Source organism: Lissotriton vulgaris, chromosome 8 (genome assembly GCF_964263255.1).
Source record: "Lissotriton vulgaris chromosome 8, aLisVul1.2, whole genome shotgun sequence".
Lineage (NCBI taxonomy): Eukaryota > Metazoa > Chordata > Amphibia > Caudata > Salamandridae > Lissotriton > Lissotriton vulgaris.
In genome coordinates, this window is record NC_141696.1 from 333,687,979 (window position 1) to 333,712,657 (window position 24,679).

The 24,679-nt window shown below is 47.5% G+C and overlaps 1 protein-coding gene across 3 annotated transcripts in view; it reads right to left on the bottom strand.

Annotated features, from left to right (window-relative positions):
* F5 (coagulation factor V) overlaps nucleotides 1-24,679 on the bottom strand; it is a 786,312-nt gene that overhangs the window by 383,889 nt on the left and 377,744 nt on the right. For all 3 annotated transcript variants that reach the window (XR_015299279.1, XM_086934096.1, XM_086934094.1), the window contains exons 11-12: nucleotides 18,752-18,896; nucleotides 15,828-16,040 (exon numbers count right to left, since the gene is read on the bottom strand). Coding sequence is in view for 2 of the 3 variants with exons in the window: in XM_086934096.1 (XP_086790222.1) it covers nucleotides 15,828-16,040; nucleotides 18,752-18,896 (358 nt within the window). In the remaining variant the exon portion in view is untranslated. The remainder of the gene's footprint in view (nucleotides 1-15,827; nucleotides 16,041-18,751; nucleotides 18,897-24,679) is intronic.

The window sequence follows — 24,679 nt, forward strand, 5'->3', positions numbered from 1 at the left end:
GTCTAGTGTAATATGTACGGTGGAGGTATCTGAACTGTATCAGTCGCAAGCACGTGGAGACGGCCGCACCCCTGGGCCCCTCCAGGGCCTCAACCCAGTCTTCCTCGTCAAGCTCCCCAACATCCCGCTCCCATTGGGACCTAAGGTGGGCAAGATCTGACGCGCTATGGTGCACCAGCGTCTGGTAGATACGGGATATCTTTTTGTCCGGCAATTCCCCCATAAAGACCTTGGCCTCAATGGGACTGAACTCCGGCAGGTCTTCCACGTCACGGATGTACGGGGCAAGAGCATGCCGGAACTGAAGGTACCTATAGAATTGGGTATGTGGCATGTCAAACTCCTCCCGCAGCATGGCAAAAGATTTGAGCGTTCCCCCGGACATAACGTCTCCAAGTGTGGAAATACCTATCATGCCCCATTGCCTAAAGCCCACCAGGGCCGCCAGTTGCGGCAATCTACCATTCTGCCACAGCGGAGTCTCCAGGGTCAGGACATTCCACCACCCCACCCTGCGCAGGGCCTGCCGCCAGATCTGGAAAACCACGCGCGTGACGGACGGCAACGATCCCCGGAGGGGCGCCGAGTACAACAACGTATGTAGGGAGGCAGAGCCCATAAGGTATCGCTCCACCGCGTATGCAGGATCCCCCCTGTCCGCGTACCACCAGTCGTTGAGTACAAGGAGGTGCGATGCTTGATAATATGATAATAAGTCAGATGTGGCAAGACCCCCTGTGTAGGTGGAGCGGAAGCACGTCCGCAGCGCAACTCGTGCCGCGCCTCCTTCCCACAAGAAGCTGCTCAAGGCCGCATTCAGGCGTCGAAACCAAGTGTGCGGGACCAACGCCGGGTGGTTCTGCAGTTGGTACAGTAGACGTGGGAGCGCGACCATCTTAAAGATAGCAGATCTACCCTGAATGGACAGCGGCATTCTGGCCCACACCTTGATATCATCTCGCGTACGATCCCAAACCGGGGCGATGTTGCGCTCCAGGGCCACCGCGGCATCCTCCGTGAGGTATACCCCGAGATACTTCACCCCTTCAGCCGTCACCTGCAGCCCATCGGCCCACTCACCCAGAGGATGCGGACCCCCTAGAGTCCAGAGTGTGGACTTCCCGGGGTTCATATAGAGCCCCGAGGTTTCTCCAAAAATTTGTAGGATCCGCAAGATACGAGGCCCAGAGCGATCCAAGTCGGAAAGAAAAAATAGCACGTCGTCGGCGTATAGGGCTATTCTATCCGCCACCCCCGGTGACCACTGGAAGCCCCTCACCTCGGCGTCGATCCGCACCCACGCCGCCAGGGGCTCCATTGCGAGCGCAAAATGGTATGGGGATAGGGGGCACCCCTGTCTCGTTCCCCTCTGGATTCGGAATGAGCGGGAGACACCCCCGCCGACGCGGACAGCCGCCGTCAGGTCAGTATAGAGGAGGCGTATATAGGCCAGGAAACGGGGACCCAGATTCAGTCGACCCAGGAGAGAAAACGGGTACGTCCAGCTCAGAGAGTCAAACGCCCTATCCATGTCAGCCAGCAGTAGCGCTACTCTCTCTTCCAATCCCCGCCAGGCCGAGATCGCCACCTGGGCTCGCCTAATGTTATGCCTAGTAGCCCGCTGGGGCATGAAGCCGGCCTGGTCCGGGTGTACCAAGTCCGTAATGTGCGGTTTGAGCCTGTTGGCGAGGGCCTTCGCCAATATCTTGGCCTCTGTATTGAGAAGGGAGATAGGCCTGTAGGACTCGTGTTTCTCCGGGGGGCGTCCTGGTTTCAAAAAGACTACCACCTCTGCATGTCGCCAGTCAGGAGGCAGCAGGCCTCTCTCCCGGGCCTCCTCAATAACCGGCCGAAAGTGGGGCGTCAACTGGGTCGCAAAGTGCCTAAAGAATTCGCAGGGGAACCCGTTCGGGCCCGGCGCCCTGCCCGGATTCAACTCGCCCAGGGCAGTGGCCAGTTCGTCGTCCGTCAGAGGCCGGTCCAGCAGGTCGCGGACCTCATCCGACACGGCCCGTGGCGGAAGGTCATCAATAAATCGCTGCACCATGTCAGCCGCCAGGCACTCCCGGGGCGCATAGAGGGACTCGTAATAGGAGGCGAAGCTGCCCGCAATCGCTCCAGGCTCCAACAGTGGCTCCCCATCAGGGGTGACAATCTGAGGCAGAGGCTGTGCATGTCTAATGCCCTGACACAGGCGATGTAGCATTTTGCACGACTTATCGCCCCATTGATAAATGCGGCTCTGAGTGGCCAGACAAGCCTGGCGGGCCTCATCTAATAAGATCGAGGTATATTGCTGTTGTGCCAGTAATAGTCTTCGCCTGAGCAGCGCGCCATCGTCCTCCCGACTCCTACGCTCCAGGTCCTCCAATTCCGCTTCCCGCCGCACCAGGTCCTTACGCTTTTCCCTCCGCGCCGCTGAGCACCAAGAGATATCAATCCCCCTCAAAGTGGGTTTCATGGCCTCCCACAAGGTCGCAGGGGATGCCACCGAGTCGACGTTGGCGGACAGAAAGTGAGCTATTTCACGGGTAAAATGGGCGCGGTACGAAGGCTGAGTTAACTGCCAGGGCGACAGGCGCCATCTGAATGGCTGTCTAGGACGCCCAGTGTCAACCACCACAGAAATCGGAGAGTGGTCAGACAGTGCCCGTGGCAAAATGTCAGCGGACATGAGCCTACCTGCCATCGCTCGCGGGAGAAAAATGTAGTCCAAGCGCGAGAACGAGTCGCGCGCGGAAGAGAAGTAAGTAAAGTCCCTACGCGCCCCGCGCTTGTACCTCCAGGAGTCAATCCAGTCCAGCCCCGTGACCAGTGCCCGCAGACGCGATGCTTGCCCCTCCCCTCCCACCACCCCGCCTGCAGCACCCCGCCATCTGTCGCAGGAGACATCCATGACATCATTCCAGTCCCCCCCAACAATTGACAATGCTGTCGGCATATCGACCCAGAGGGACATCAACTTCTCCACCAGGGCCCATTGCAGCGGGGGCGGAGCATATACACTACCAAGAACAATCATCTCACCACCTATCTCGCCCTTCACAAAGATATACCTGCCCTGCGCGTCCTGCCACGTGCGCCTATGTGTAAATGGAACCCTCCGATGAATCAGTATGGCCACCCCCCGGGACCCTCTCGCGAAACCTGCATGATATGTCTGTGTAAAGCCATTGCGCTGGAGGCATAACGCCTTTGTGCCTAATAAATGGGTTTCTTGAAGGAGCAAGATGTCGGTTCCCCTGCCTTTGGCCCATGCGAACACTGCCCCTCTCTTCACCTTATCTAGCATTCCTCTCACATTCCAGCTCAGTATTCTAGTCCCACCCGGACCTACCCGAGGGCCCCCAGCATCAGACGACATTGGGGTTTCGGCATAGAAATCATACAAGCCATAACGCAGGCACCAGCAGCAATGCTCACAACGGATCGGACGCAGCACACCCCCCCCAGACCCCACCCCAGAACCAAATCAAACTCACACCCCAACAAACCCCCCTCCACCCCCACCCCACACCTCTCAAACATGGAAGCACCTGTCGCGGTCAGGGAGTGGTCCCGGCCCCAACGGGGAGCCAGGGAGCACCCCTTCCAATGGATCCCCACAGCACAGCCCATGTCAAACTAGGCAGTGGCCCCTTCCCAACTCTGAGTAAGCGTGGCTCCCAGCCAAGCTAATACACCCTGGTCAACAAAAAGGGAACAAGCAATCAAGAGAGCAAGAGTCCATGTCCCCCAACAGTCAGGGCACATCCCCGGAAGCATTCTGCGTGGCCTCATCGTTGCGAGTGCTGGACCGTGACTTCGAGCTGCGGTGTGAACGGGACCTGCCTCGGCGCCTCTGCTGACCGTCCGGACCCCTGTCGGAGGGCCCCCCAGTCGAGGAATCCGATTCACCACCCCTGGCAGTATTGACGCGCACCTTGACTGTCTCATCTGTCCATTGGAAAACGGCCTCCGGGGTATCAAAGAAAAGGGTACGGGACTGGAAGACAACTCGCAGTCGCGCCGGGTACAGAAGGGCATACGGCAGCTTCAGGCCCCGAAGGCGGGCCTCTGCCGCTGTGAAGGACTGTCTCTGCTGTTGCACCAATCTCGTGTAGTCCGGGAAGATAAGGATAGGTGAGTTCTCATACACGAGCTGACCCTTCGCCCTCGCCTGTTTCAGGATAGCGTCTCTGTCGGCATAGTTGAGCAATTTGGCGATCATGGGGCGAGGGCGTTCCCCCACCGGGGGCTTCTGCGTCAACGCTCGATGAGCCCGCTCCACCACGAAGCAACGAGAGAGGGAATCGGCCGGCATCCACCCTTCCAGCCACTGTGTCAGAAAGCGCTCGGCGTTACCCTTCTCGCAGTCTTCCGGAAAGCCCAGGAAGCGAAGGTTACTGCGCCTGGCACGTCCCTCCGCCTCCTCCGCTCTCGCCACTAGGCCCTGTTGTGTCCGCTCAAGTGCCACGACCCTCTTCTTTAGGGTGGTCATGTCGTCCTCCACGGCCGAGATGCGCGTCTCCGCTCCAGTTATGCGCTCCACAGCGTTGCGCAGGTCTTGTCGTAGGAGCATAACGTCTGCGCCAACCGCCCCAATCTTGGCATCTAGGGCGTCTCTGGACTGCGTGATTGCGGCCAAGAGAGCAGCATTGTCAGGCGCCGGTGGCTGCGGCCCCTTGGCACCTGCAGCCTTGGTGAACTTGTCGATCGGACCCTGTTTGCCCTGGCTTCCACTGCCACCCCGGGTCATGGTGGACCGATGTATGGGCCCCACTCGGCCGTCCGCAGCCCACACCCCTCCGCTGTAGGTCAGGATTCCCACCCTATGGTCAGGCGGCAACTGCCTTGCCCCCAGTCAGAGACCAATTGCGGCAGGAGAACGCGAAGGGGGGAGAGCGGGGCCCCCCTCCACGCCAAGGACTCCACAAATGTCCGGCCCGAGGCCCGAGTCGACCCCCGATGCGCCGTGGGGACTCCGGTCACACTGGTGGTCCCACTATCTGGGCACTCAAAGTCCACTGCAGCTGTCCGTGAGCACCGGCCCTGTCCACCTCCCAGTGACGCGGGAACCCACCGTGCAGGGAGACAGGCAGATGTGGGCCCCGGGGCCCGATGCGACCCCCGATCCGCCGAGCAGCACCACACCTCCTCCACCTGTCCACCCCCGGAGTCCCCCTCTGACCTTTGCTTGTTGCAGCCTTACAGCTGATCCCTGGTAGGTGGTCTCCAAGGAAGCGCCGCTCTCCAGGGCCGGCAGCCCGATCTCCCGCAGGCAAGATGGCGGCCGCACCCTCAATCCTCCCGGCCCTCTGGATCTGCCAGGTCAGCCCCGCAGCCACCACTCGCAGCGTTGTCCCTCTGGGGCCGGCCCTCTCAAGTCCGGGGGCCGCCTGCACACTGGACGCACTCGGAGCCGGCGTTCAGGATCTCCGCACACCGCCCCGCCCACTCGGCGGGCTACTGCAGCAATCGAGGCCCCGGCTTCTCGGGCCTCACCACGCTGTCCAGCTCGCCACCTCTCCGGGGCACCGCGCCGTCCGATGACACCGCGCGGGCGGCTCCGGCAGCAGCAACAGGGGGACCCGATGTCAGGGGGTCAGACCCAGCCGTCGGGAGACGAAGTTTGTGACCAGGGCAGGATGCACGCAACAGGATGGTGTTTGGCTGGTCGGAGCTCCGGCTCTAGACGACCGCCATGTCCCAGGTCCAACTTTTTTAACAAAACGCGCTGCCCTATGGGCTGTTTAGGGCCTACCTTGGGAGGTAACTTATATATATTAAAAAGGGAGGTTTAGGCCTGCCAAAAGGTTTATTTTGACAGGTTGAATTGGCAGTTTTAAAACTGCCCTACAAGCTGCAATGGCAGGCCTGAGACATGTTTTAAAGGCTACTTAAGTGGGTGGCACAATAGGTGTCCACTAGTACTATTTAATTTACCGGCCCTAGGTACATGCTTGTACTACTTTACTAGCTACTTATAAGTAAATCAAATTAGTTAATTGGGCGTAAGTCAATTTGACCATGTTTTAGGGAAAGAGCACAAGAACTTTGCACTGGTTAGCAGTCCTAACACCAACAAAACCGAATTTAGAAAACAAGAGGGGTGTAGGAAAAATGTTTGGGGATCACGCTACAGAGAGGGCCAAGTCCAAGAGTTTTCTATAGTTCTTAGTAGGTAATGTTTTAATGTAGTTCCATAATCAAAAAAAATTATGATGTTGGTGATACATGAATGTTTCTGATGCGGTTTGCATGGAAAGTACCATGTGCGTGTTGCTGCTAGGTTTTATAGAGTATTTGATTATTAAGTGTGAATTATGTTTTATTATTCATCTGGAAGCTGAAAGAAATTTATATTTTTCATGTTAAAAATCAAATAAAGACCTATTTAAAAAAAAAAACTAGGCATGAAGGAACAAAGTTTGACTCTTCTGCAATCACTCAAGCTGGTGACGAGAGAAAAAAAACTCTGGTTTGGAGAAAATTGAAGGAGAATATTTATAACTAGCAGCCCGTCCCGACCTTGTCCGGGAGCAACAGGCTTCCCCGACCCCCGCCCGCCCCGACATTGTCCAGCAGCCTGGGCCTCCGCCCGGCCCATCCCCCACCTGCCCCATCCCCCGCCTGCCCCGACCTCGCCTGCCCCGACCCCCGCCTGCCCCTACATGGGTCCCCTTACCTCACCTGCCGCTCCTCCCGCCTGTCCGCTGCTGATATACTGCTTTAAATATGTCTGTTCTTCTTTGCAGAGGTGTACAGCTGACCAATCCGTTCTACAGAGTGTACATTGGCTGGGAAAGCTTACATCATAGCTAATCTTTTTGGCCTAGAGGTGTGTTAATGATTGCTGTTTCACCATAAAAACACAGGATCATTCTCTTTTCTCCTGCAGCCTGTGCCCCTGCCCAGCCCGTCCCCCGCCCCGCCCGTCCCCCGCCTGCCCCGACATGAGTCCCCTTACCTCAGCCGCCACTCCTCCCGCCTGTCCGCTGCTCGCACCGCCGCTGGCCTGTCCGCTGCTCCTCACGTCACCGCTCCTCCCCCGCGCCATGTCCGCCGCTCCCTTACCTCAGCCGCCGCTCCTCCAGCCTGTCCGCTGCAAGCACCCCCGCTGGCCTGTCCACTGCTCCTTACGTCACAGCTCCTCCCCCGCGCCATGTCCGCCGCTTCTCGTTGCGCCGGCGCTACTTCGGAGAGACAACTTTTTTTTTTACTGTAAATTTTTTAAATAACGTCAAAATTATATAGCCTATAACCATCTACACACCTTGACGATTCCAACGGTGTATCGGGTGTGTGGATTGGCGCTGTGGTTCCCGAGTTTACCCGCCTCAAAGGCTGAAAGTTCTTCCTTTATTATAGTAGTATAGATTATATTGTGGCAGTTGAAGATGGCAGTTTTACTCAACAAAAAAACGTTTGCTACTGTTTCCTTTCACCTTCCAGCAAACCAATGATGGACAGAATGCTGACAATGCAAACATTCTCCCCAGTCAAAAGATCTGGGTTAAATCCATTGTTCTTTTGTCCACTACGCCCCCCCCAGTTTGGACCTAGCCATATGCAAATCAGTCTTGACCCTGTGCCCCATGGGAACAATCCAGACCGACCTGCCAGGCCAGGCCCTCCATGGACCGGAAACAAGCAACCTGGGACCGGTTTCAGGGTATGTCACCCTTCTTCAGCCAGGCTAGCTTGAATCCAGTGAGAAAATTACAAAAAACAATTTGATGGACAGAATGTAGATCAATGTCTTACATTCACCCCAGTACAAGGATCTGGGCCTAAATCCATCGTTTTTTGCACTCCACACCACCCTGGGTCAGATAATGGCTTTATGCAAATCAGCTCTGACCCTGTGCCCCATGGGAACAGTCCAGTCCGAACTACAATAGCCATATCTTTCCCAGACCGGAATCAAGCATCCGAGGACCGGACCGGTTTCGAGGTAACACCTCTCATCAGCCCGGCTAGCTTGACTCCAGTGGTGTGGAGGCTCTGGGACCCACGTCTGAGCTACCCCAGTACACTCAGGGAGAAAATTACAAAAAACAATTTGATGGACAGAATGTAGATCAATGTCTTACATTCACCCCAGTACAAGGATCTGGGCCTAAATCCATCGTTTTTTGCACTCCACACCACCCTGGGTCAGATAATGGCTTTATGCAAATCAGCTCTGACCCTGTGCCCCATGGGAACAGTCCAGTCCGAACTACAACAGCCATATCTTTCCCAGACCGGAATCAAGCATCCGAGGACCGGACCGGTTTCGAGGTAACACCTCTCATCAGCCCGGCTAGCTTGACTCCAGTGGTGTGGAGGCTCTGGGACCCACGTCTGAGCTACCCCAGTACACTCAGGGAGAAAATTACAAAAAACAATTTGATGGACAGAATGTAGATCAATGTCTTACATTCACCCCAGTACAAGGATCTGGGGATGCCCAGACGTGGGTCCCAGGAACTCCACACCACTTGGAGTCAAGCTAGCCGGGCTGACGAGAGGTGTTACCTCGAAACCGGTCCGGTCCTCGGATGCTTGATTCCGTTCTGGGAAGGACATGGCTTTTGTAGTTCGGACTGGACTGTTCCCATGGGGCAACAGGGTCAGAGCTGATTTGCATATCGCCATTGTCTAACCCAGGGTGGTGTGGAGTGCAAAAAAACGATGGATTTAGGCCCAGATCTTTTGACTGGGGGAATGTGTGACATTGATCCACATTCGGTCCATCACTTGTTGTTTTTGCAATTGCCGCCCTAAGTGCGCTGGGGATGCCCAGACGTGAGTCCCAGGCACTCCACACCACTTGGAGTCAAGCTAGCCGGGCTGACGAGAGGTGTTACCTCGAAACCGGTCCGGTCCTCGGATGCTTGATTCCGTTCTGGGAAGGACATGGCTTTTGTAGTTCGGACTGGACTGTTCCCATGGGGCAACAGGGTCAGAGCTGATTTGCATATCGCCATTGTCTAACCCAGGGTGGTGTGGAGTGCAAAAAAATGATGGATTTAGGCCCAGATCTTTTGACTGGGGGAATGTGTGACATTGATCCACATTCGGTCCATCACTTGTTGTTTTTGCAATTGCCGCCCTAAGTGCGCTGGGGATGCCCAGACGTGGGTCCCAGGCACTCCACACCACTTGGAGTCAAGCTAGCCGGGCTGACGAGAGGTGTTACCTCGAAACCGGTCCGGTCCTCGGATGCTTGATTCCGTTCTGGGAAGGACATGGCTTTTGTAGTTCGGACTGGACTGTTCCCATGGGGCAACAGGGTCAGAGCTGATTTGCATATCGCCATTGTCTAACCCAGGGTGGTGTGGAGTGCAAAAAAACGATGGATTTAGGCCCAGATCTTTTGACTGGGGGAATGTGTGACATTGATCCACATTCGGTCCATCACTTGTTGTTTTTGCAATTGCCGCCCTAAGTGCGCTGGGGATGCCCAGACGTGGGTCCCAGGCACTCCACACCACTTGGAGTCAAGCTAGCCGGGCTGACGAGAGGTGTTACCTCGAAACCGGTCCGGTCCTCGGATGCTTGATTCCGTTCTGGGAAGGACATGGCTTTTGTAGTTCGGACTGGACTGTTCCCATGGGGCAACAGGGTCAGAGCTGATTTGCATATCGCCATTGTCTAACCCAGGGTGGTGTGGAGTGCAAAAAAACGATGGATTTAGGCCCAGATCTTTTGACTGGGGGAATGTGTGACATTGATCCACATTCGGTCCATCACTTGTTGTTTTTGCAATTGCCGCCCTAAGTGCGCTGGGGATGCCCAGACGTGGGTCCCAGGCACTCCACACCACTTGGAGTCAAGCTAGCCGGGCTGACGAGAGGTGTTACCTCGAAACCGGTCGGGTCCTCGGATGCTTGATTCCGTTCTGGGAAGGACATGGCTTTTGTAGTTCGGACTGGACTGTTCCCATGGGGCAACAGGGTCAGAGCTGATTTGCATATCGCCATTGTCTAACCCAGGGTGGTGTGGAGTGCAAAAAAACGATGGATTTAGGCCCAGATCTTTTGACTGGGGGAGTGTGTGACATTGATCCACATTCGGTCCATCACTTGTTGATTTGCAATTGCCGCCCTAAGTGCGCTGGGGATGCCCAGACGTGGGTCCCAGGCACTCCACACCACTTGGAGTCAAGCTAGCCGGGCTGACGAGAGGTGTTACCTCGAAACCGGTCCGGTCCTCGGATGCTTGATTCCGTTCTGGGAAGGACATGGCTTTTGTAGTTCGGACTGGACTGTTCCCATGGGGCAACAGGGTCAGAGCTGATTTGCATATCGCCATTGTCTAACCCAGGGTGGTGTGGAGTGCAAAAAAACGATGGATTTAGGCCCAGATCTTTTGACTGGGGGAATGTGTGACATTGATCCACATTCGGTCCATCACTTGTTGTTTTTGCAATTGCCGCCCTAAGTGCGCTGGGGATGCCCAGACGTGTGTCCCAGGCACTCCACACCACTTGGAGTCAAGCTAGCCGGGCTGACGAGAGGTGTTACCTCGAAACCGGTCCGGTCCTCGGATGCTTGATTCCGTTCTGGGAAGGACATGGCTTTTGTAGTTCGGACTGGACTGTTCCCATGGGGCAACAGGGTCAGAGCTGATTTGCATATCGCCATTGTCTAACCCAGGGTGGTGTGGAGTGCAAAAAAACGATGGATTTAGGCCCAGATCTTTTGACTGGGGGAATGTGTGACATTGATCCACATTCGGTCCATCACTTGTTGTTTTTGCAATTGCCGCCCTAAGTGCGCTGGGGATGCCCAGACGTGGGTCCCAGGCACTCCACACCACTTGGAGTCAAGCTAGCCGGGCTGACGAGAGGTGTTACCTCGAAACCGGTCCGGTCCTCGGATGCTTGATTCCGTTCTGGGAAGGACATGGCTTTTGTAGTTCGGACTGGACTGTTCCCATGGGGCAACAGGGTCAGAGCTGATTTGCATATCGCCATTGTCTAACCCAGGGTGGTGTGGAGTGCAAAAAAACGATGGATTTAGGCCCAGATCTTTTGACTGGGGGAATGTGTGACATTGATCCACATTCGGTCCATCACTTGTTGTTTTTGCAGCTTGAATCCAGTGGCACAGTGAGAAAGGGACCCACGTCTGGGCATACCCATCCCACTTTGGGCAAAAAGTTTTAAGGCTCACAAATGATAGACGGAATGCTTACAATGCAAACATTCTCCCCCAGTCAAAAGTTCTGGGTTAAATCCCTAATTCTTTTGCCCACTACGTGACCCCAGTTTGGACCAAGCCATATGCAAATCAGGCTTGACCCTGTGCCCCATAGGAACAGTCCAGACCGAACTGTCAGGCTAGGCCCTCCCTGGACTGGAAACAAGCATTCTGGACCTGTTTCAGGGTATGTCATCCTTCTTCAGCCTGGCTAGCTTGAATCCAGTGGAACAGTGAGCAAGGGACCCACGTCTGGGTATACTTATTCCAAACTGGGGTGGCGTAGTGAGCAAAAGAACGATGGATATGAGTTGTAAGAGAATGTGTTTCTCTTTTTCTTTAGATGTTGTAGTCCTGAGGAGAACCCTGGTATTCAGTGGGTTTGAAACGCGTCGACCTTGGGTTTTTCAAGTCAAGCAAACGTGTATAAATTTCATGTGAATTTTGGTGCACTGTAAATAATTGTCGGTTCATTGTGCAAATTGTTAGTGCATTCTCTTTTTGTGCACCTTGTATTTATTTTGTTGTTTGGCTGATTGTGCTAAGTTTCAACCCTGGTTTTACCTTCTTAAAGAAAATGAGCTATTTCGGCCTAACCTGTGGGTGATCTGTTTGTGGTGTGGAGGGGTCCTTTTTGTATGTAATAAATGTGGAATGGGTATAGGAGAGCATTGAATGAATGTGGTGTCTTTGCATTTTGCATTGTGGATTGGGATTAAGTGTAGTTTTGTATTCAAATGTAATAGTTTATGTTGATGTATTATCCGAAAATAATCTAAATAATCTTGCAAAATATATGAAGAATTTGAATTGATTCAGTAGGGGACCTGTGATATATTTTCATTGGTACCAGTTTATATGAGTATGGTAAGTAGTGTTCAGTACTGGCATTTGTTTTGGTTTTGGTTATATGGACTCAGCCTTACTGAGTAGAGTCAAGGCCCTTGGGTGTTTCTTGACTAGTGGGCCTGCAGCACTGATTGTGCCACCCACATGAGTAGCCCTGAAAATGTATCTCAGGCCTGCCACTGCAGTGTCTGTGGTAGTTTTAAACTGTGTCGCTGACTCACTTGCCAGGCCCTACCCTTCCCTTTTCTTACATGTAAGGCAACCCCATGGGCAGGGTGCAGTGTATGTAAAAGGCAGGACATGTACTGATGTGTGTGTGACATGTCCTGATAGTGAAATACTGCCAATTTTGTTTTTTCACAATTGAAAGGCTATCTGTCCCATAGGATAGAATGGGAGATACTTTGTAACATCTTATAAGTATAACTTCTCATTCGGACAAGATAAAAAATAAAGCTTAGGCTCACTGAACTCAGTATTTAATAACTCATCTTTTAGTAAAGCTAGTTTTTAAATTGTGTGTTGGAAAATGTCACTTTTAGAAAGCGGGCATTTTCTTGTTTAACCATTCTGTGTGCCTCTGTCTGTTTGTGGATTGACTGTCTGGTTTTGGAGTGGCAGGGGCTGGGATGTGCATTCACTGTAGACAGCCACTGGGGGGTTGAGGTGTGTCTGGACCTTCCTGAAGGACTCGGAGCTGTGCTAAATAGACCTTGGCTGCATTTAGAATAGTGGGAGGAGTTTTCCTTGCACCTGAATGGGGCCTGTCTCCCTTACACAATGCTGTCTCCACCCCCTGTGGTCATACTGCACCAGTGAGCACAGAACTGGTTTGGACTGGGCTCAGAGACCCTTGCACAAAGAGAACGAAGACAAAATGGGGTATAAGTAGTAGACCTTAAACCCCAGAACTGTAGATCACTTCTGGACTCAATGAAATGAAATGGAATGAAACGTCAACTTATAAAGCGCGATTGCTGCCTGAGGCGTCCAAGCGCTAGCAGTGAGCTGCAAAAAAAAGAAATTGCTTAAAGGCAGAAAAGAAGGAACCTTTGACAAGGAGAAGAGCTGAAGAGCTGTGAGGAAGAGTACTACCCCTTTGCTGTGTGCTGTATGGGATTGGCCTGCAGTTGCTGTTTCTGTCAAGGAAAGGGCAAAGACTGGAACTTTGCTGTGAACCTGCTCAAAGAAGAATCTCCAAGGGCCTGTGTGTGCTGGCCTACTGTTCAGAAGTCTCAGGGACATAGTTCACTCCCAGTTCCCCTGAACTCTATTGCTGAGAGTACTAACCTGCAGGTGGTGCAGATTTCAATGTTGGGCCTCTGGAGTTTGTTCCTGCTGTTGGAGCTGTAAGAAACCAAAGAGAAACAAGAAAACCTGTCTCGGACGCTGTCAGCAATGCCGCAGTGATGCTACGACCTGCACCGAGGCCAGGACACAACTCATGAAGTGAACAATGCACCTCCCGGCCTGCACCACAGCTCCGACGCCCTTCCACGCCTGCCAAAGCCTACAGTTGTCGGCATTTCCTGACACCAGTGCTCGCACCGACTCAGTCATCGCTAGCACCTGCCTCCTGTTATCGCTGTGCCAATAACCACTGAGGGGGACTCCACGAACTCGTCGACTTCGTGCTGGCACCATAACCAACGCCTCACTATGGACGCAACCAACCTCCCCTGTCCTGGATTCGACACATCACCTCCTCGTGGACAAGATGTCTCGCCTCCCCTGTGCCAGCCAGGGAGCTGGCCTCGAGCTCAGCACCAACGCCTCACCTTCACAAGGCTGTGCATCGTCATAGACTTCATTTCCAAGGTACTGTTTGTTTGGAGGTCCGTGTGACTCCGTGCCGGACGACGTGTACCTCTCCGTTGGTGCTGCACTTTGGATTTATTGCTGTCACGATGTTGTAATAGCCCCAGGTAGAGCTATTTGTTTTCTACAAGCTTTATTCTTGAAATTACTATTTTTAAAGTACTATTTTACTACCTGTATGTTGGATTTTTGTTGTTTTGGTCTTTTTGAGTTTAGATAAAGATACTTTATTTTTCTAAACTGGTGTGGTGTCTATTTGTGGTGTTATCACTCTATAACTGTGTGTTTTAAGCACAAATACTTTACCCATAGCCTTTGGGATAAGCCTGTCTGCTCAAGCCAAAATGCCAAGGGGGCGAGCAGGGGTTATCTAAAGTGTGTATGTCCCTTATCCTGACTAGAAGCAATGGTTCCTATTTGGACAAATGTGCCTACCTCTGCCACTAGAGACCCTCCTTTCCAACAGATACTAATGATGAGGATGTGTAAGAGAGATGAAGGGTGAACTTGCACTTCGGGAGCCCCAACAATGTGAGAGAAAATAAGACACACAACTGAATGAAAGATGAGTGAGGTAGGGCTAAGGAGGAAGGGTAATTACCAGAACAGTAACATTTAAAAGGAAGGTTGGATGAAGTGCTATTATTGAGGAAATTACTATCATGTAGTAACAAGAAATGTTCTGCCATTAAACTGCAGCACAATTTGCATCATGTGCAAAAGATAGCAGGAAAAGCATGGTATAAAGTGTGCTTTGGAGAATTCTTTCCGTGATAGCAATGAGAAAAATGTGGTGAAATAATGAAAATAGGGTGGAAATAAATCACTAGAGTGCAAGGTGATTTGAGGTATGACTGTTAAAATGCTAAAGGACTAGGGCTCTCCCTTTACAATAGTGTCAGAGTGTGGTGAGAGCACTTCATTACTTTTGGAACTTATTGCCACCTTGTAGTTCTGAAACGGGAGAAACACGGATTTTGATAATCACCATGTTAACACTTTCTTGACCGAGCGAGCCACTCCCTTACTGTTCCTTTTCAATATGAAAGTGTGCACACATGTCCCTCATTGTCCTTATTGAGCATGTCTTATTCCACTGGAATTATCTGTATTGCTGGTAAAATTATAACATATGGGTACGGTGTCACTAGGCACTTCAGTATCACTAGGCACTTCGGTATCTTTTTACTATTCATTTTAAATTAAATAATTTTAATGTTAGGTAGGGAGACTCCTCAGGCTGATCCTTTTAATCTTAAAAATACTTGATCCATCTGCTGATCAGTTACAAATGAGGAATTTCTGCGTTCCTGGCTGTCCTTAGCCCATCTCCAAAACCCTTTCGGTAGTTACAGGCATTTGCTACCACTCACCACCATTCTCTTACTTCCACGATTACAACATGTCTCATATCCTAGTGTGCCAAGACACCTCCTTGTGATGCAGAAGAACGTCTCCTACTATTTTCATATCCCTCCTTCTCATGTGCTAATACCTTTCCCATTCTCATTTGTCTCCACTTCTATACTACGTCATGCCCTCTCATTATGACCTACTACTTCCCTCTATTTACTAACATCGCCTCAATCTAAGGCTAGTCCTGTCAAACACATTTCTCTTATTTAAAAGCTCTTTCTGATGCAGTGTCTTTGGTTTTCGGTTTGCTTGCATCATTTGATTGTCCCCCTTTGTGTGCCTTTGCCAGGGAAGGATTAACAATTTACATTCCTCTCCTGAAATTATCCATTTTGTTATGCATCCTTCCCTTACCTCCTCTATTCCCTTAGACTTCTTACTCCCATTTCAGTCCTTGCCGGGTACTGCCACCACCACTGATCCAATACACTTCAGCCACACTGATAAACAATAAACAGTGCAAAGGCTTTTGCTTCATTTTTGCAGCAGTGCAAACCCTATCATACTATGAGCATGCTGGTTTGTGAGTGGCTGTTGGGGGAGCATGTTCAACATAAAAGTTCAAGTACTTACCAAGATTGTCCATTTCTACAGTAACACTTTCTGAATCCATTGGAAAGATGTTGAGAATGTCTTCGTTCCTTCCTTTATACTTAAAGGAGTGGCCAGCAATGTCTATTGCTAGTATATCATCCTGAGCACCCATAGTGGTTATGTGCCAGCGAATGACCTCATCGTGGCAGAATATTAAGGTTTCAATGGCCTGATGCATGTAGCCGTTGATTGCTGTAAGGTAAATGAACAGGTTAAAACATGTCGTCCAAGCTCTTCTCAGTGCACATTTTCATTATAGAGCTAAACACATGAACTCAATTTGCATTTGGAAAATGTCGCTGCAATTCACAAAAAAGCATTGAACATTGCAAAGTAGACACTGCAGAACTCTGCTATTCAAGGGAAATCGTTGCTGCAAAGCACTGCATGGCCTTCACTTGTGGTAAGCATTCCCCAACACTGGGGGAATAGGAGGACGTCTCTCAGGAAGCTGAGCCCTCTCTCTGATATCAGTTTTGCATTCTGCCAGTCACTGCAACATTATGACTCTTGTTCACTGCGCGAGAAGCAAACTGTTGTAAATTGTAATGCTGCCTGTGAATCCTGTAAGTCCCTGTTCCTGGTTTTGGGGCTAGGAGAAATTATGTTTTCAGAAAAAATTTGTATCAATAATATTCATGAAGTAGGTCGTATGTACCTCAGTGTATACACTCCTTTTTAATGGGCAGCGTTAGTTCGTCGATAATTGCGCCAAGGTCGGAGTGGCCACAGAGGTGTAACGGTATTCTACTATGACAAAACGTCTTGGTGCACCATCTCCGACGTTGGTTTACAGATGGAACGTTTTTATTTATATGCGAGAATAAACACAGAAGAGGAAAAACTACATGCTAATTTGATAGTGTTCTTGTTGCGTTCTTAATATCTACAAATAATTGTCACGAAAGACATAGGGTAGTGAATAGCCAGAAACTAGCAATCAGTAGGTAGGTAGCAGTTAAATTAAAAATACAAATCATATACATGTAGTCTTTCCATTTCCACTATCTACTAACCTGCGGTATCCTCGCATTCGTGTGAGTTTTCTCCACATTCTTCTAAATGCAACTTTATCTGGAAATAAATCAGCCAATTCCTTCTCTCACATATTTAGGAAAGCAGTAATTGGTATCTTCAGTAAAGGAATATTCACAAATGATTTGAATCAAAATGGATAGAGGCCAGACCGGAGGGAATAACTGACAATTTAACGTAGGCAAGAGAGGTACTTTATAGTAAAGAGCTAAATCTCGAACAACTTGAGAGCTGGAAGAAGTGAATAGTGCAAAAATGCATGGGTGAAGCGCAATGTGAGCCTGAGAGAGTGGTGGAGTGTGGCTGCTGGGGTTGAGGGACTGAGGTGGAGCAGCAGCAGATAAAGTGGAAAGGGTGTCTCTGATATTGGTGTCCTTTGGGGTGTGTGCGTACTGAACAGATAATATTATTTAAGTATTTTGCTGAAATGTGTAGAGGTTGCAACATTTGTGGTAAAATGTGAGGAATTGATTATCATTTTGGTTCCTTTCTTGGCCTCCTTGCCAACGTTCTTTGTCTTTTCTTTTCATACTTACATGGGATGGATTATTTCGGTATTGAAATTTTCGCTTCGTTTTTCAATGAGGATGGATGCAGTCTTGAATTTTGAATGCGTAGGCATTACATGCGTGGTGAAATAACTTGTTATTTCTGATTTAGGATAAAATCCTGTACAGGCGTACATGATTTTTTTATTTTTATTATTAGCTGTCAATATTCTGCATGTCCAATTCAGATTGTGAGGGTCATGGAGGGGAACATGATGTGCCCTGTTCACATTGGATTGCAATGAAAAACACATGAATATAACGTTTTAATACGAAAACCCAATATGACTGTACTAGACACAAGATGCGTTCTGCTTTTTCTGGGCACGTATTAAATCAGTAGTAAAGTGCTATATCTCTCTTATCTACATTTGATATTGATTGAAAACAATGTTCTCTGGTTACCTTGCCTCTCTCTTTTTTTGGGAGGGGGAAGGGGCAATTGATTTACTGCCCTTTCTAGCATGTGGGAGTTTGCTTATTAGATTGGCAGGGTATTATTGTGAAATGGATTGTTGTTTTTTAAATTGTCTATATAAATATGCTTCAAGTTGCCTATGTGAAATGGTGTTTGGTTGAGGGTCTTGGATGTGAAGTTTTGTAATTTATAATAGATATGTACTTTTATAGATGTATGTTTTACATACTGTCTTTGCAACCTTTTAGAAGTTCATTATTAAACTAAATATGTTGCTGAGGCTGTATTTTTAACAAAATAATTGGACTTACAGAATTCCGAATGGCCCTCAAGACCCGGCTGTTCGATTGAGCCTCTGGGGCCTGCAAGTGCCTGGTTACACTATCGGGTAATTAGCGGCCTTTAAAAATCCTGATTGATTGATTATGATTAACGGCATGGAGAGACACTCAAAAAAAATCTAATTTCTGTATTTTTTATTTTAAAAATTAATACAGATAGGCGGTGCTTATTTGAGCCTGTGGAGTAAATGATGACAATGTACGTCTTGTTAATCAAAAACTGGAAAAGCTGTGGGCATTGGTCCTTAGCAAGAACATCCCTGGTGGTGGTGCAGAGTATTACAACTCTACATGAAGTCCTTACTCACTCAGACTCACTCGGGTCCCTGTAAATTGTAAATCAACGTTTTGCGGGTAATATTATCAAGTGCTTGCATTACAGAAGTGTCCTTTTTATTTTGTAACAACTATCTTCTCGTTTTGTCCCAATCATGAAACAAATGCTCAAAGTGGAAGGAAACATGCATTGTTTTGGTACAACCAGTCCACAAACTCGTCATTTTCTAAATCTTAACCTTTCAATAGAAAGAGTATAACTAAATAAAAAAAGATGGCACTCACTGTACAAGACATTGGAGCTGTAAAACTTTGATTCATCTTGCTTTAAAATATCTTTGTGGAACTTCTTCATGTTTTCTTCCAGATACCAACTCTTGTTTTCATCAAAGACTGCAAACACAAGATGTTGTTCTAGGTCTGCCTTTTTCTGAAAAATAAATTATGTTTATAGATTAAATATAAGCATATCATTCTCGCGTCAAAATCAATGCAAATATTATATGGATTCAGACGCTAACAATGTATTCCTTTAGAAAGTAAAATTAATGATACTCAAGGTGTGCGGTGTTTAGTGCAGTTGAAACATCTATTAATATCTGCACATCACCCACCTCTTTTATGTTTTTCACTGACCAGCTGAGGGAGGCACTGGCAGGGATACTGGAAAGGGTTGTGGAAGGCGAGATAGGGGTTCCTAGGAGGGGAGACTGGCTTTAGTAGGGGAGCACAGAGTTGAGTGCTATCAGATAAAGCAACCATGCGTTTACTTTCTCTCCCAACTTTTTTAAATGGCAGAGGGCCCACACGCAATATCGTAGTCAATGGGCACAGGTCACTCTGCAGTGCAGTTGTGTGATACCACACTCTGCTGTGAAGTTCAACTGGGGCAAGCGGAATACCTCTGTATCCACTGTGCTTTCCTCCGTAGCACAGTACCTGTAATTCAGCTTTTCTCATAATTTTGTGTGACAAAGGATTAATCAAGGTAATCCATCCCTCAGTTTCAACGAGAGTGATTTAGGTAGATGTTGACATTCATCTCCTGCATCCAGGCATGACAAGTAGTCAGCTACTCTGCACATATGCCTATGCCCTGATTACAAGTTGGTCAGAAAATGGTAACCCCTGTTCAAATCCCTATTTGAGCAGAGGTCGTATTATTAGTTGTGCTTATTTTATTGCACCCAGTAATTTTTGCACGTGATAAAGTCTGCAACATCTGTTAAACTTCGTCCTGTAAAAATTGATGCAATTTAAAGGTGGAGAAAATGCCTAGTAGATACCTGGAATTCGGCTTTTGGTGCAATAAATACTAAAATCCACAAGCTATGCCAGATTTTCAAAGGCAAAACTTAGAGTAGGAGATAATTATCACACTGATGAAACACGAATCCAAAGGTATCATATTTTATCTGGCCACATAATCAGGGCCTTAGGCTTTTGTGCAGCTTTATATAAAAGATACCCCACAAATCTAATAGTGCAGAGCATTGCAAAGCATCTAGACGGCAGAACTAACAAATACATGCACAGCTCCTATATTAGGAAAATATTCCGCATGTTCCCAGTGATCACCAGAGCGGGCTTTGAAACCCTTTGGGTCTTATTCACAGTTGGGCAGAGCTAAACCTTCACCAAATGTTGGGGATATCTCTTTATTGTCTTTTTATTGAAAACCATATAAAATACATAGAATTACATCCAAATATCCATCCTTTACGATCCGTCCATTGCATTCGAAGGGGCAATAAATAACACCAATTAATCAATACACAACAGATATAATAATTAATACTTGATATGCAGGAGGATCTTAAAACACATTATCAAACCGTAAAATACAATTTTGAGACTTATATCTACTGCCACAAAAATAAAAATAAACTTATCAAATGACATGAAGTATACTATCCATGTTAAAATACACGGTTCTAAGATTCATAGAAAGAAGGTCAGATTGAAGGGATACAGCAGAATCTACACTAAGTTTAGAGATCACAGTCAAAGTGCAGTCCCCAGATCTTCTAAAATTTCTTAGGACCTCCAATTCGTGAAGCATAGGTTTGTTCGTTTCTTTTAACCTTACCCATTTTCCAAACCCATTCAATTTTAGATAGAATTAAATCTGTTCGCCATCTTTGAAGTAGCAGTGATCTGGCGACAGCCATGCCAATATATAAAAGTTTAGTCAGCTTCACGGGTAACTGCAGATCTGGGTCATACCCCCATACTATCAGACAATCGTTAGACCCGATTGATATCAAGCATTCTGTTACCAGATTCTCAAAAATATAGTTCCAGAACTTCTGGATCAGGGGGCATTCTAATATTATATAAGTCCAGAAGGCTGCAGGATGACTGTGGCACCGGAAGCACTGCCCCGATTTATTGGGATAAACCTTGGCTACAAAGCAAGGGGTCCTATACAAAAGCCACTTGCTAAAATATAACATCCTTCTCCAGTTAGCCCCTGGCTGAGCTAAAATTTAAATTACTAATTGTAGACCACATATTTGCTGTAATTTCCAAATCTTCATGTTTACCACATTTTGTTATAGCCTTGGCCTCCAAATCTAATTAATTAATTTTAAAATGTAATTAATTTAATTGTGGCAAAACATTTTTCCAATCCCCCGGCTTAACTACCCTACCTTCCAGCAAGTGGTAGACTGTTTCTGGCCACCAATCTGAAGCAAATCTAGTTTGCTAAAGAATTTACTAAGGATGTTATATGACCCTAGGAGGAGGAAATCGCCGCGGATTAATTGAGACATTTCGCTTACATTCATCCATCTATCATTCCGGAGAAAATCAGAAAGTCTCTGAAAAACGGCCTTGGACCAATTTTGTGTAATTAAAATTGGATCTCTAATACTTGCTGGCACAAGAAAATCAGTTATTGGGGTTGTGACATTAACAACCGGGATGGAATACCATCTAAAAAATGCCTGGCGTTTTATGAAAAAAACATTGTAAACACTTATATCTTACTAATTTAGGAGATCTAAATATTGATAATGGGCAGTGGATCTTATTTTCATTACATATTAAATTCATAAAAAGTTGATAAAAAGACCAGACTGTAAACCCTGCTTAAATCTAGACATATATTGTGCAAAATAGTATTCCCTCAGATTGGGGAGGGCTAAGCCGCCATCTTCCAATTTCTCATATAAAGTGCTAAGTGAGATTCTGGGAATTTTCCTATCCCATAGAAATGGTGTAAACATTGACTCTAATCTCGTGAAAAAGGAATTCACTAACACACAGGGAATTGTTGAAAAAAGGAAATTAAACAGAGGAAGCACCGACATTTTAATCAAAGTGACCCTTCCTAAAATGGTTAAAGGGAGAGAATTCCATCATGTGAATAAGTCCTGGACTTTTCGTAGCAATGGGACGAATTTAAAATCATAAAGATCCAAAATAAATGGCGAAAAATAGACCCCTAAATACCTCTTGGGATTCGAATTCAAGCACAGAAGAATGTCAGGGTGTAAAACCCTAGATGCACTTCGCACAAAATTATTTCTGTTTTTCTTTTATTAATTTTGTAGCCACCGAACGACTCATAAAGATCAAAAATCTGGAAAGCTTTTTCCTGCACTTTCTCCTCCGGCTTTATAATAAGCATAATGTCGTCAGCGTATACTTTAACTTTCACCATGGTGGGAACCGGAGGGCAAATATCCCCATTATTCCTGATGCTATCGCAAGGGGCTCAATGAAAAAAGCGAATAGCATTGGGGATAACGGGCTTTCCTGTCTGGTTCCCCTTTTGACTTTTGCTTGGCCGACCTGAGTGGCATTGATAATAATATTGGCCTCTGCGTTCATGTATAATTTCTCAACCTACCCTGTAATTTTGGAGGGTATGCCAAATTTAGTTAAAATACAAAATAAAGTCTCCCAAATAACCAAATCGAGTGCCTTTTTGGTGTCTAAAAAAAGTACTAATGCTGGAATTTTCCGGGTCTCATAGTAGTCCAGTACCTCCACTAAAAAATGCTTATTGGTTCCGAGCTGCCTCCCGGCTATAAAACCATTCTGATCAGGATGAATTAAATGCGAGGCGCTCTCATTAAAATGATTGGCTAAGAGTTTAGTAATTAATTTGTAGTCAGAATTTAAAAGTGTTATTAGGCAATATGAGTTAGGGTCCTCACTATTTTATCTTTCTTTTTTAAAAAACTGACTACATTCCCTTTTCTAATGAAAGAGGTATGGGTCCTCCTTCCAGAATTGAATTTGCCAATAAAAGGAAATAATCCATATTTACACTAGCAAATGTTTTTAAAAACTCAGCAGGGAGGCCATCTGGCCCACAGGCTTTACCATTCAAGAGGTTTTTGATTACCCTCCCAGCTCTTCTTTTGTGAATGGTCTCGCCATGTTACTTTTTTCTAAGTCTGTTAAGACTGGTAACTAATTTTCCTAGAGGAAATCTCCCAAAGCTGACATACCTATAGATTGATGTTGGCCATATATCCTCTCATAATGTTGTACCATGATGCCTCCTACTGCTCCCAAATCCTCCAAACGGGCACCTGAAGTGGAACATCTCAATCAAACTATCTTATTGCTTACAGCCTGTTCCCTTGCCTGTCATGCCAGAAATCTGCCTGTAAAATTGCTTTCCTCACAAATCTTTTGCCTATCCTTCTGAAATAGGGATTCACTTTTAGCATATTATTTATCTGCAAAATTCAGTTTAGCCTGATCCAGCTGTCGACGGTACGCCAAGGAGGGGCTAGAAAGGAATCTATCAAGAGACTTTGCACTTTTTCCTCAAGTTTTTGTTTTTCCTCCTTCCTACTCCTTGAGTTCTCCGCGTCTTTAGCAATAGCAAGCCCTCGGAAAAAGGCGTTAAACAAATCCCAGACCACATACAGTGGAGCTGAGCCATGATTTCTGATTTAATAAAAGGGACCAAATTTTCCTCAAATAAGTATTGTCGATTTAGCTGCCATATTTTGGCGGTTTTCTTGCCTTCGCCCAGTTCCAACTCTAAAATAACCAGTGCATGAGCCAAGAGCCCACTCTGAAGAAATTTTTGTGACTTAAAAACCAAAAGCCTGGAGATAAGGAAAAAATCGATATGAGAGAAGGTATGGAATCTCCCAGAAAAGCAGGTATAAGCAATTTCAGTGGGAAATGTGGCCCACCAAGGGTCAACTATATCAAGCATTCAGCTATAGCTTTGAACCGATGTAAAAGATTTTTGCTTTAGCTGTTTTTTTGCATTGGATGAGGAATTCATTTTTGGATTCATTAACAGATTGAAATCCCCCCCCCCCCCACAATTATCTCACCTGACACTTGGACTATTGAAATAATTCCTCATATGGGGTGGGATTATCCTCTACTGGGGCATATAAACTAGCGAGCGTCAAAGATCTGTGTTCAAGATTGCAGGTGACCCAACACCATCTTCCACTTTGACCACTCGCCGAATTAACTATCTCAGCCTTAAATTCTTACTGAGAAAAATCGCTGTGTCCCTATGGGCTGCAGAAGATGAAGAGACACCCCTATACGCAGCCCAAGATTTAAACATTGAAAAATCTGCTGTTTACCCTGCTGGAATATGGGTTAGGGATTCTCTGTCTTAATCCAGGCCTCAATGGCCCTCATTTTCCTCTTATTATTAAGACCATTTACATTAAAAGAAACCACCTTCAGTAATTCCTTATTTCCCATTTATCTTGTTTCCAATTTGTCATGTACGATAAAAGAGACACCCTTCTATATTCTCTGATAGATTAAAGAACAATTTAGAACTCCCACTTTGACACACAATATACACCTCGAGGCACGCAAGATAACTCGTCCCCCTTCTTCCTCCCTTCTTCATTTCTAAATAGCGATGGGCAGATGTATAAAAGTAAAAAATATGGTTTTAATTTTTTCCCACATGCTCCCTTTCCACCCCGTGTTCCCTCCCTTGACCCATTGTCGCTCGAGCAGATGGCCGTCCTTGCTCAAAGCCAGACAACCTATCCACCCACCCTTCTACTGGCATAATGACTTAGTGCCTAGTGCTGCTGATCAGCCCTCTCCCCCCTCGACCATCCCCTCCCCTCACCTTCTTGAGTAAATGAAAAGCAACATATTAACAGTATTTTGGCATCAAAAAAGAAAAACAAACTAGAAGAAGCAATAACAATCCACTATAAAAAGTAGCTCTTTGCCTTTCCAAGAAAAAGCCCC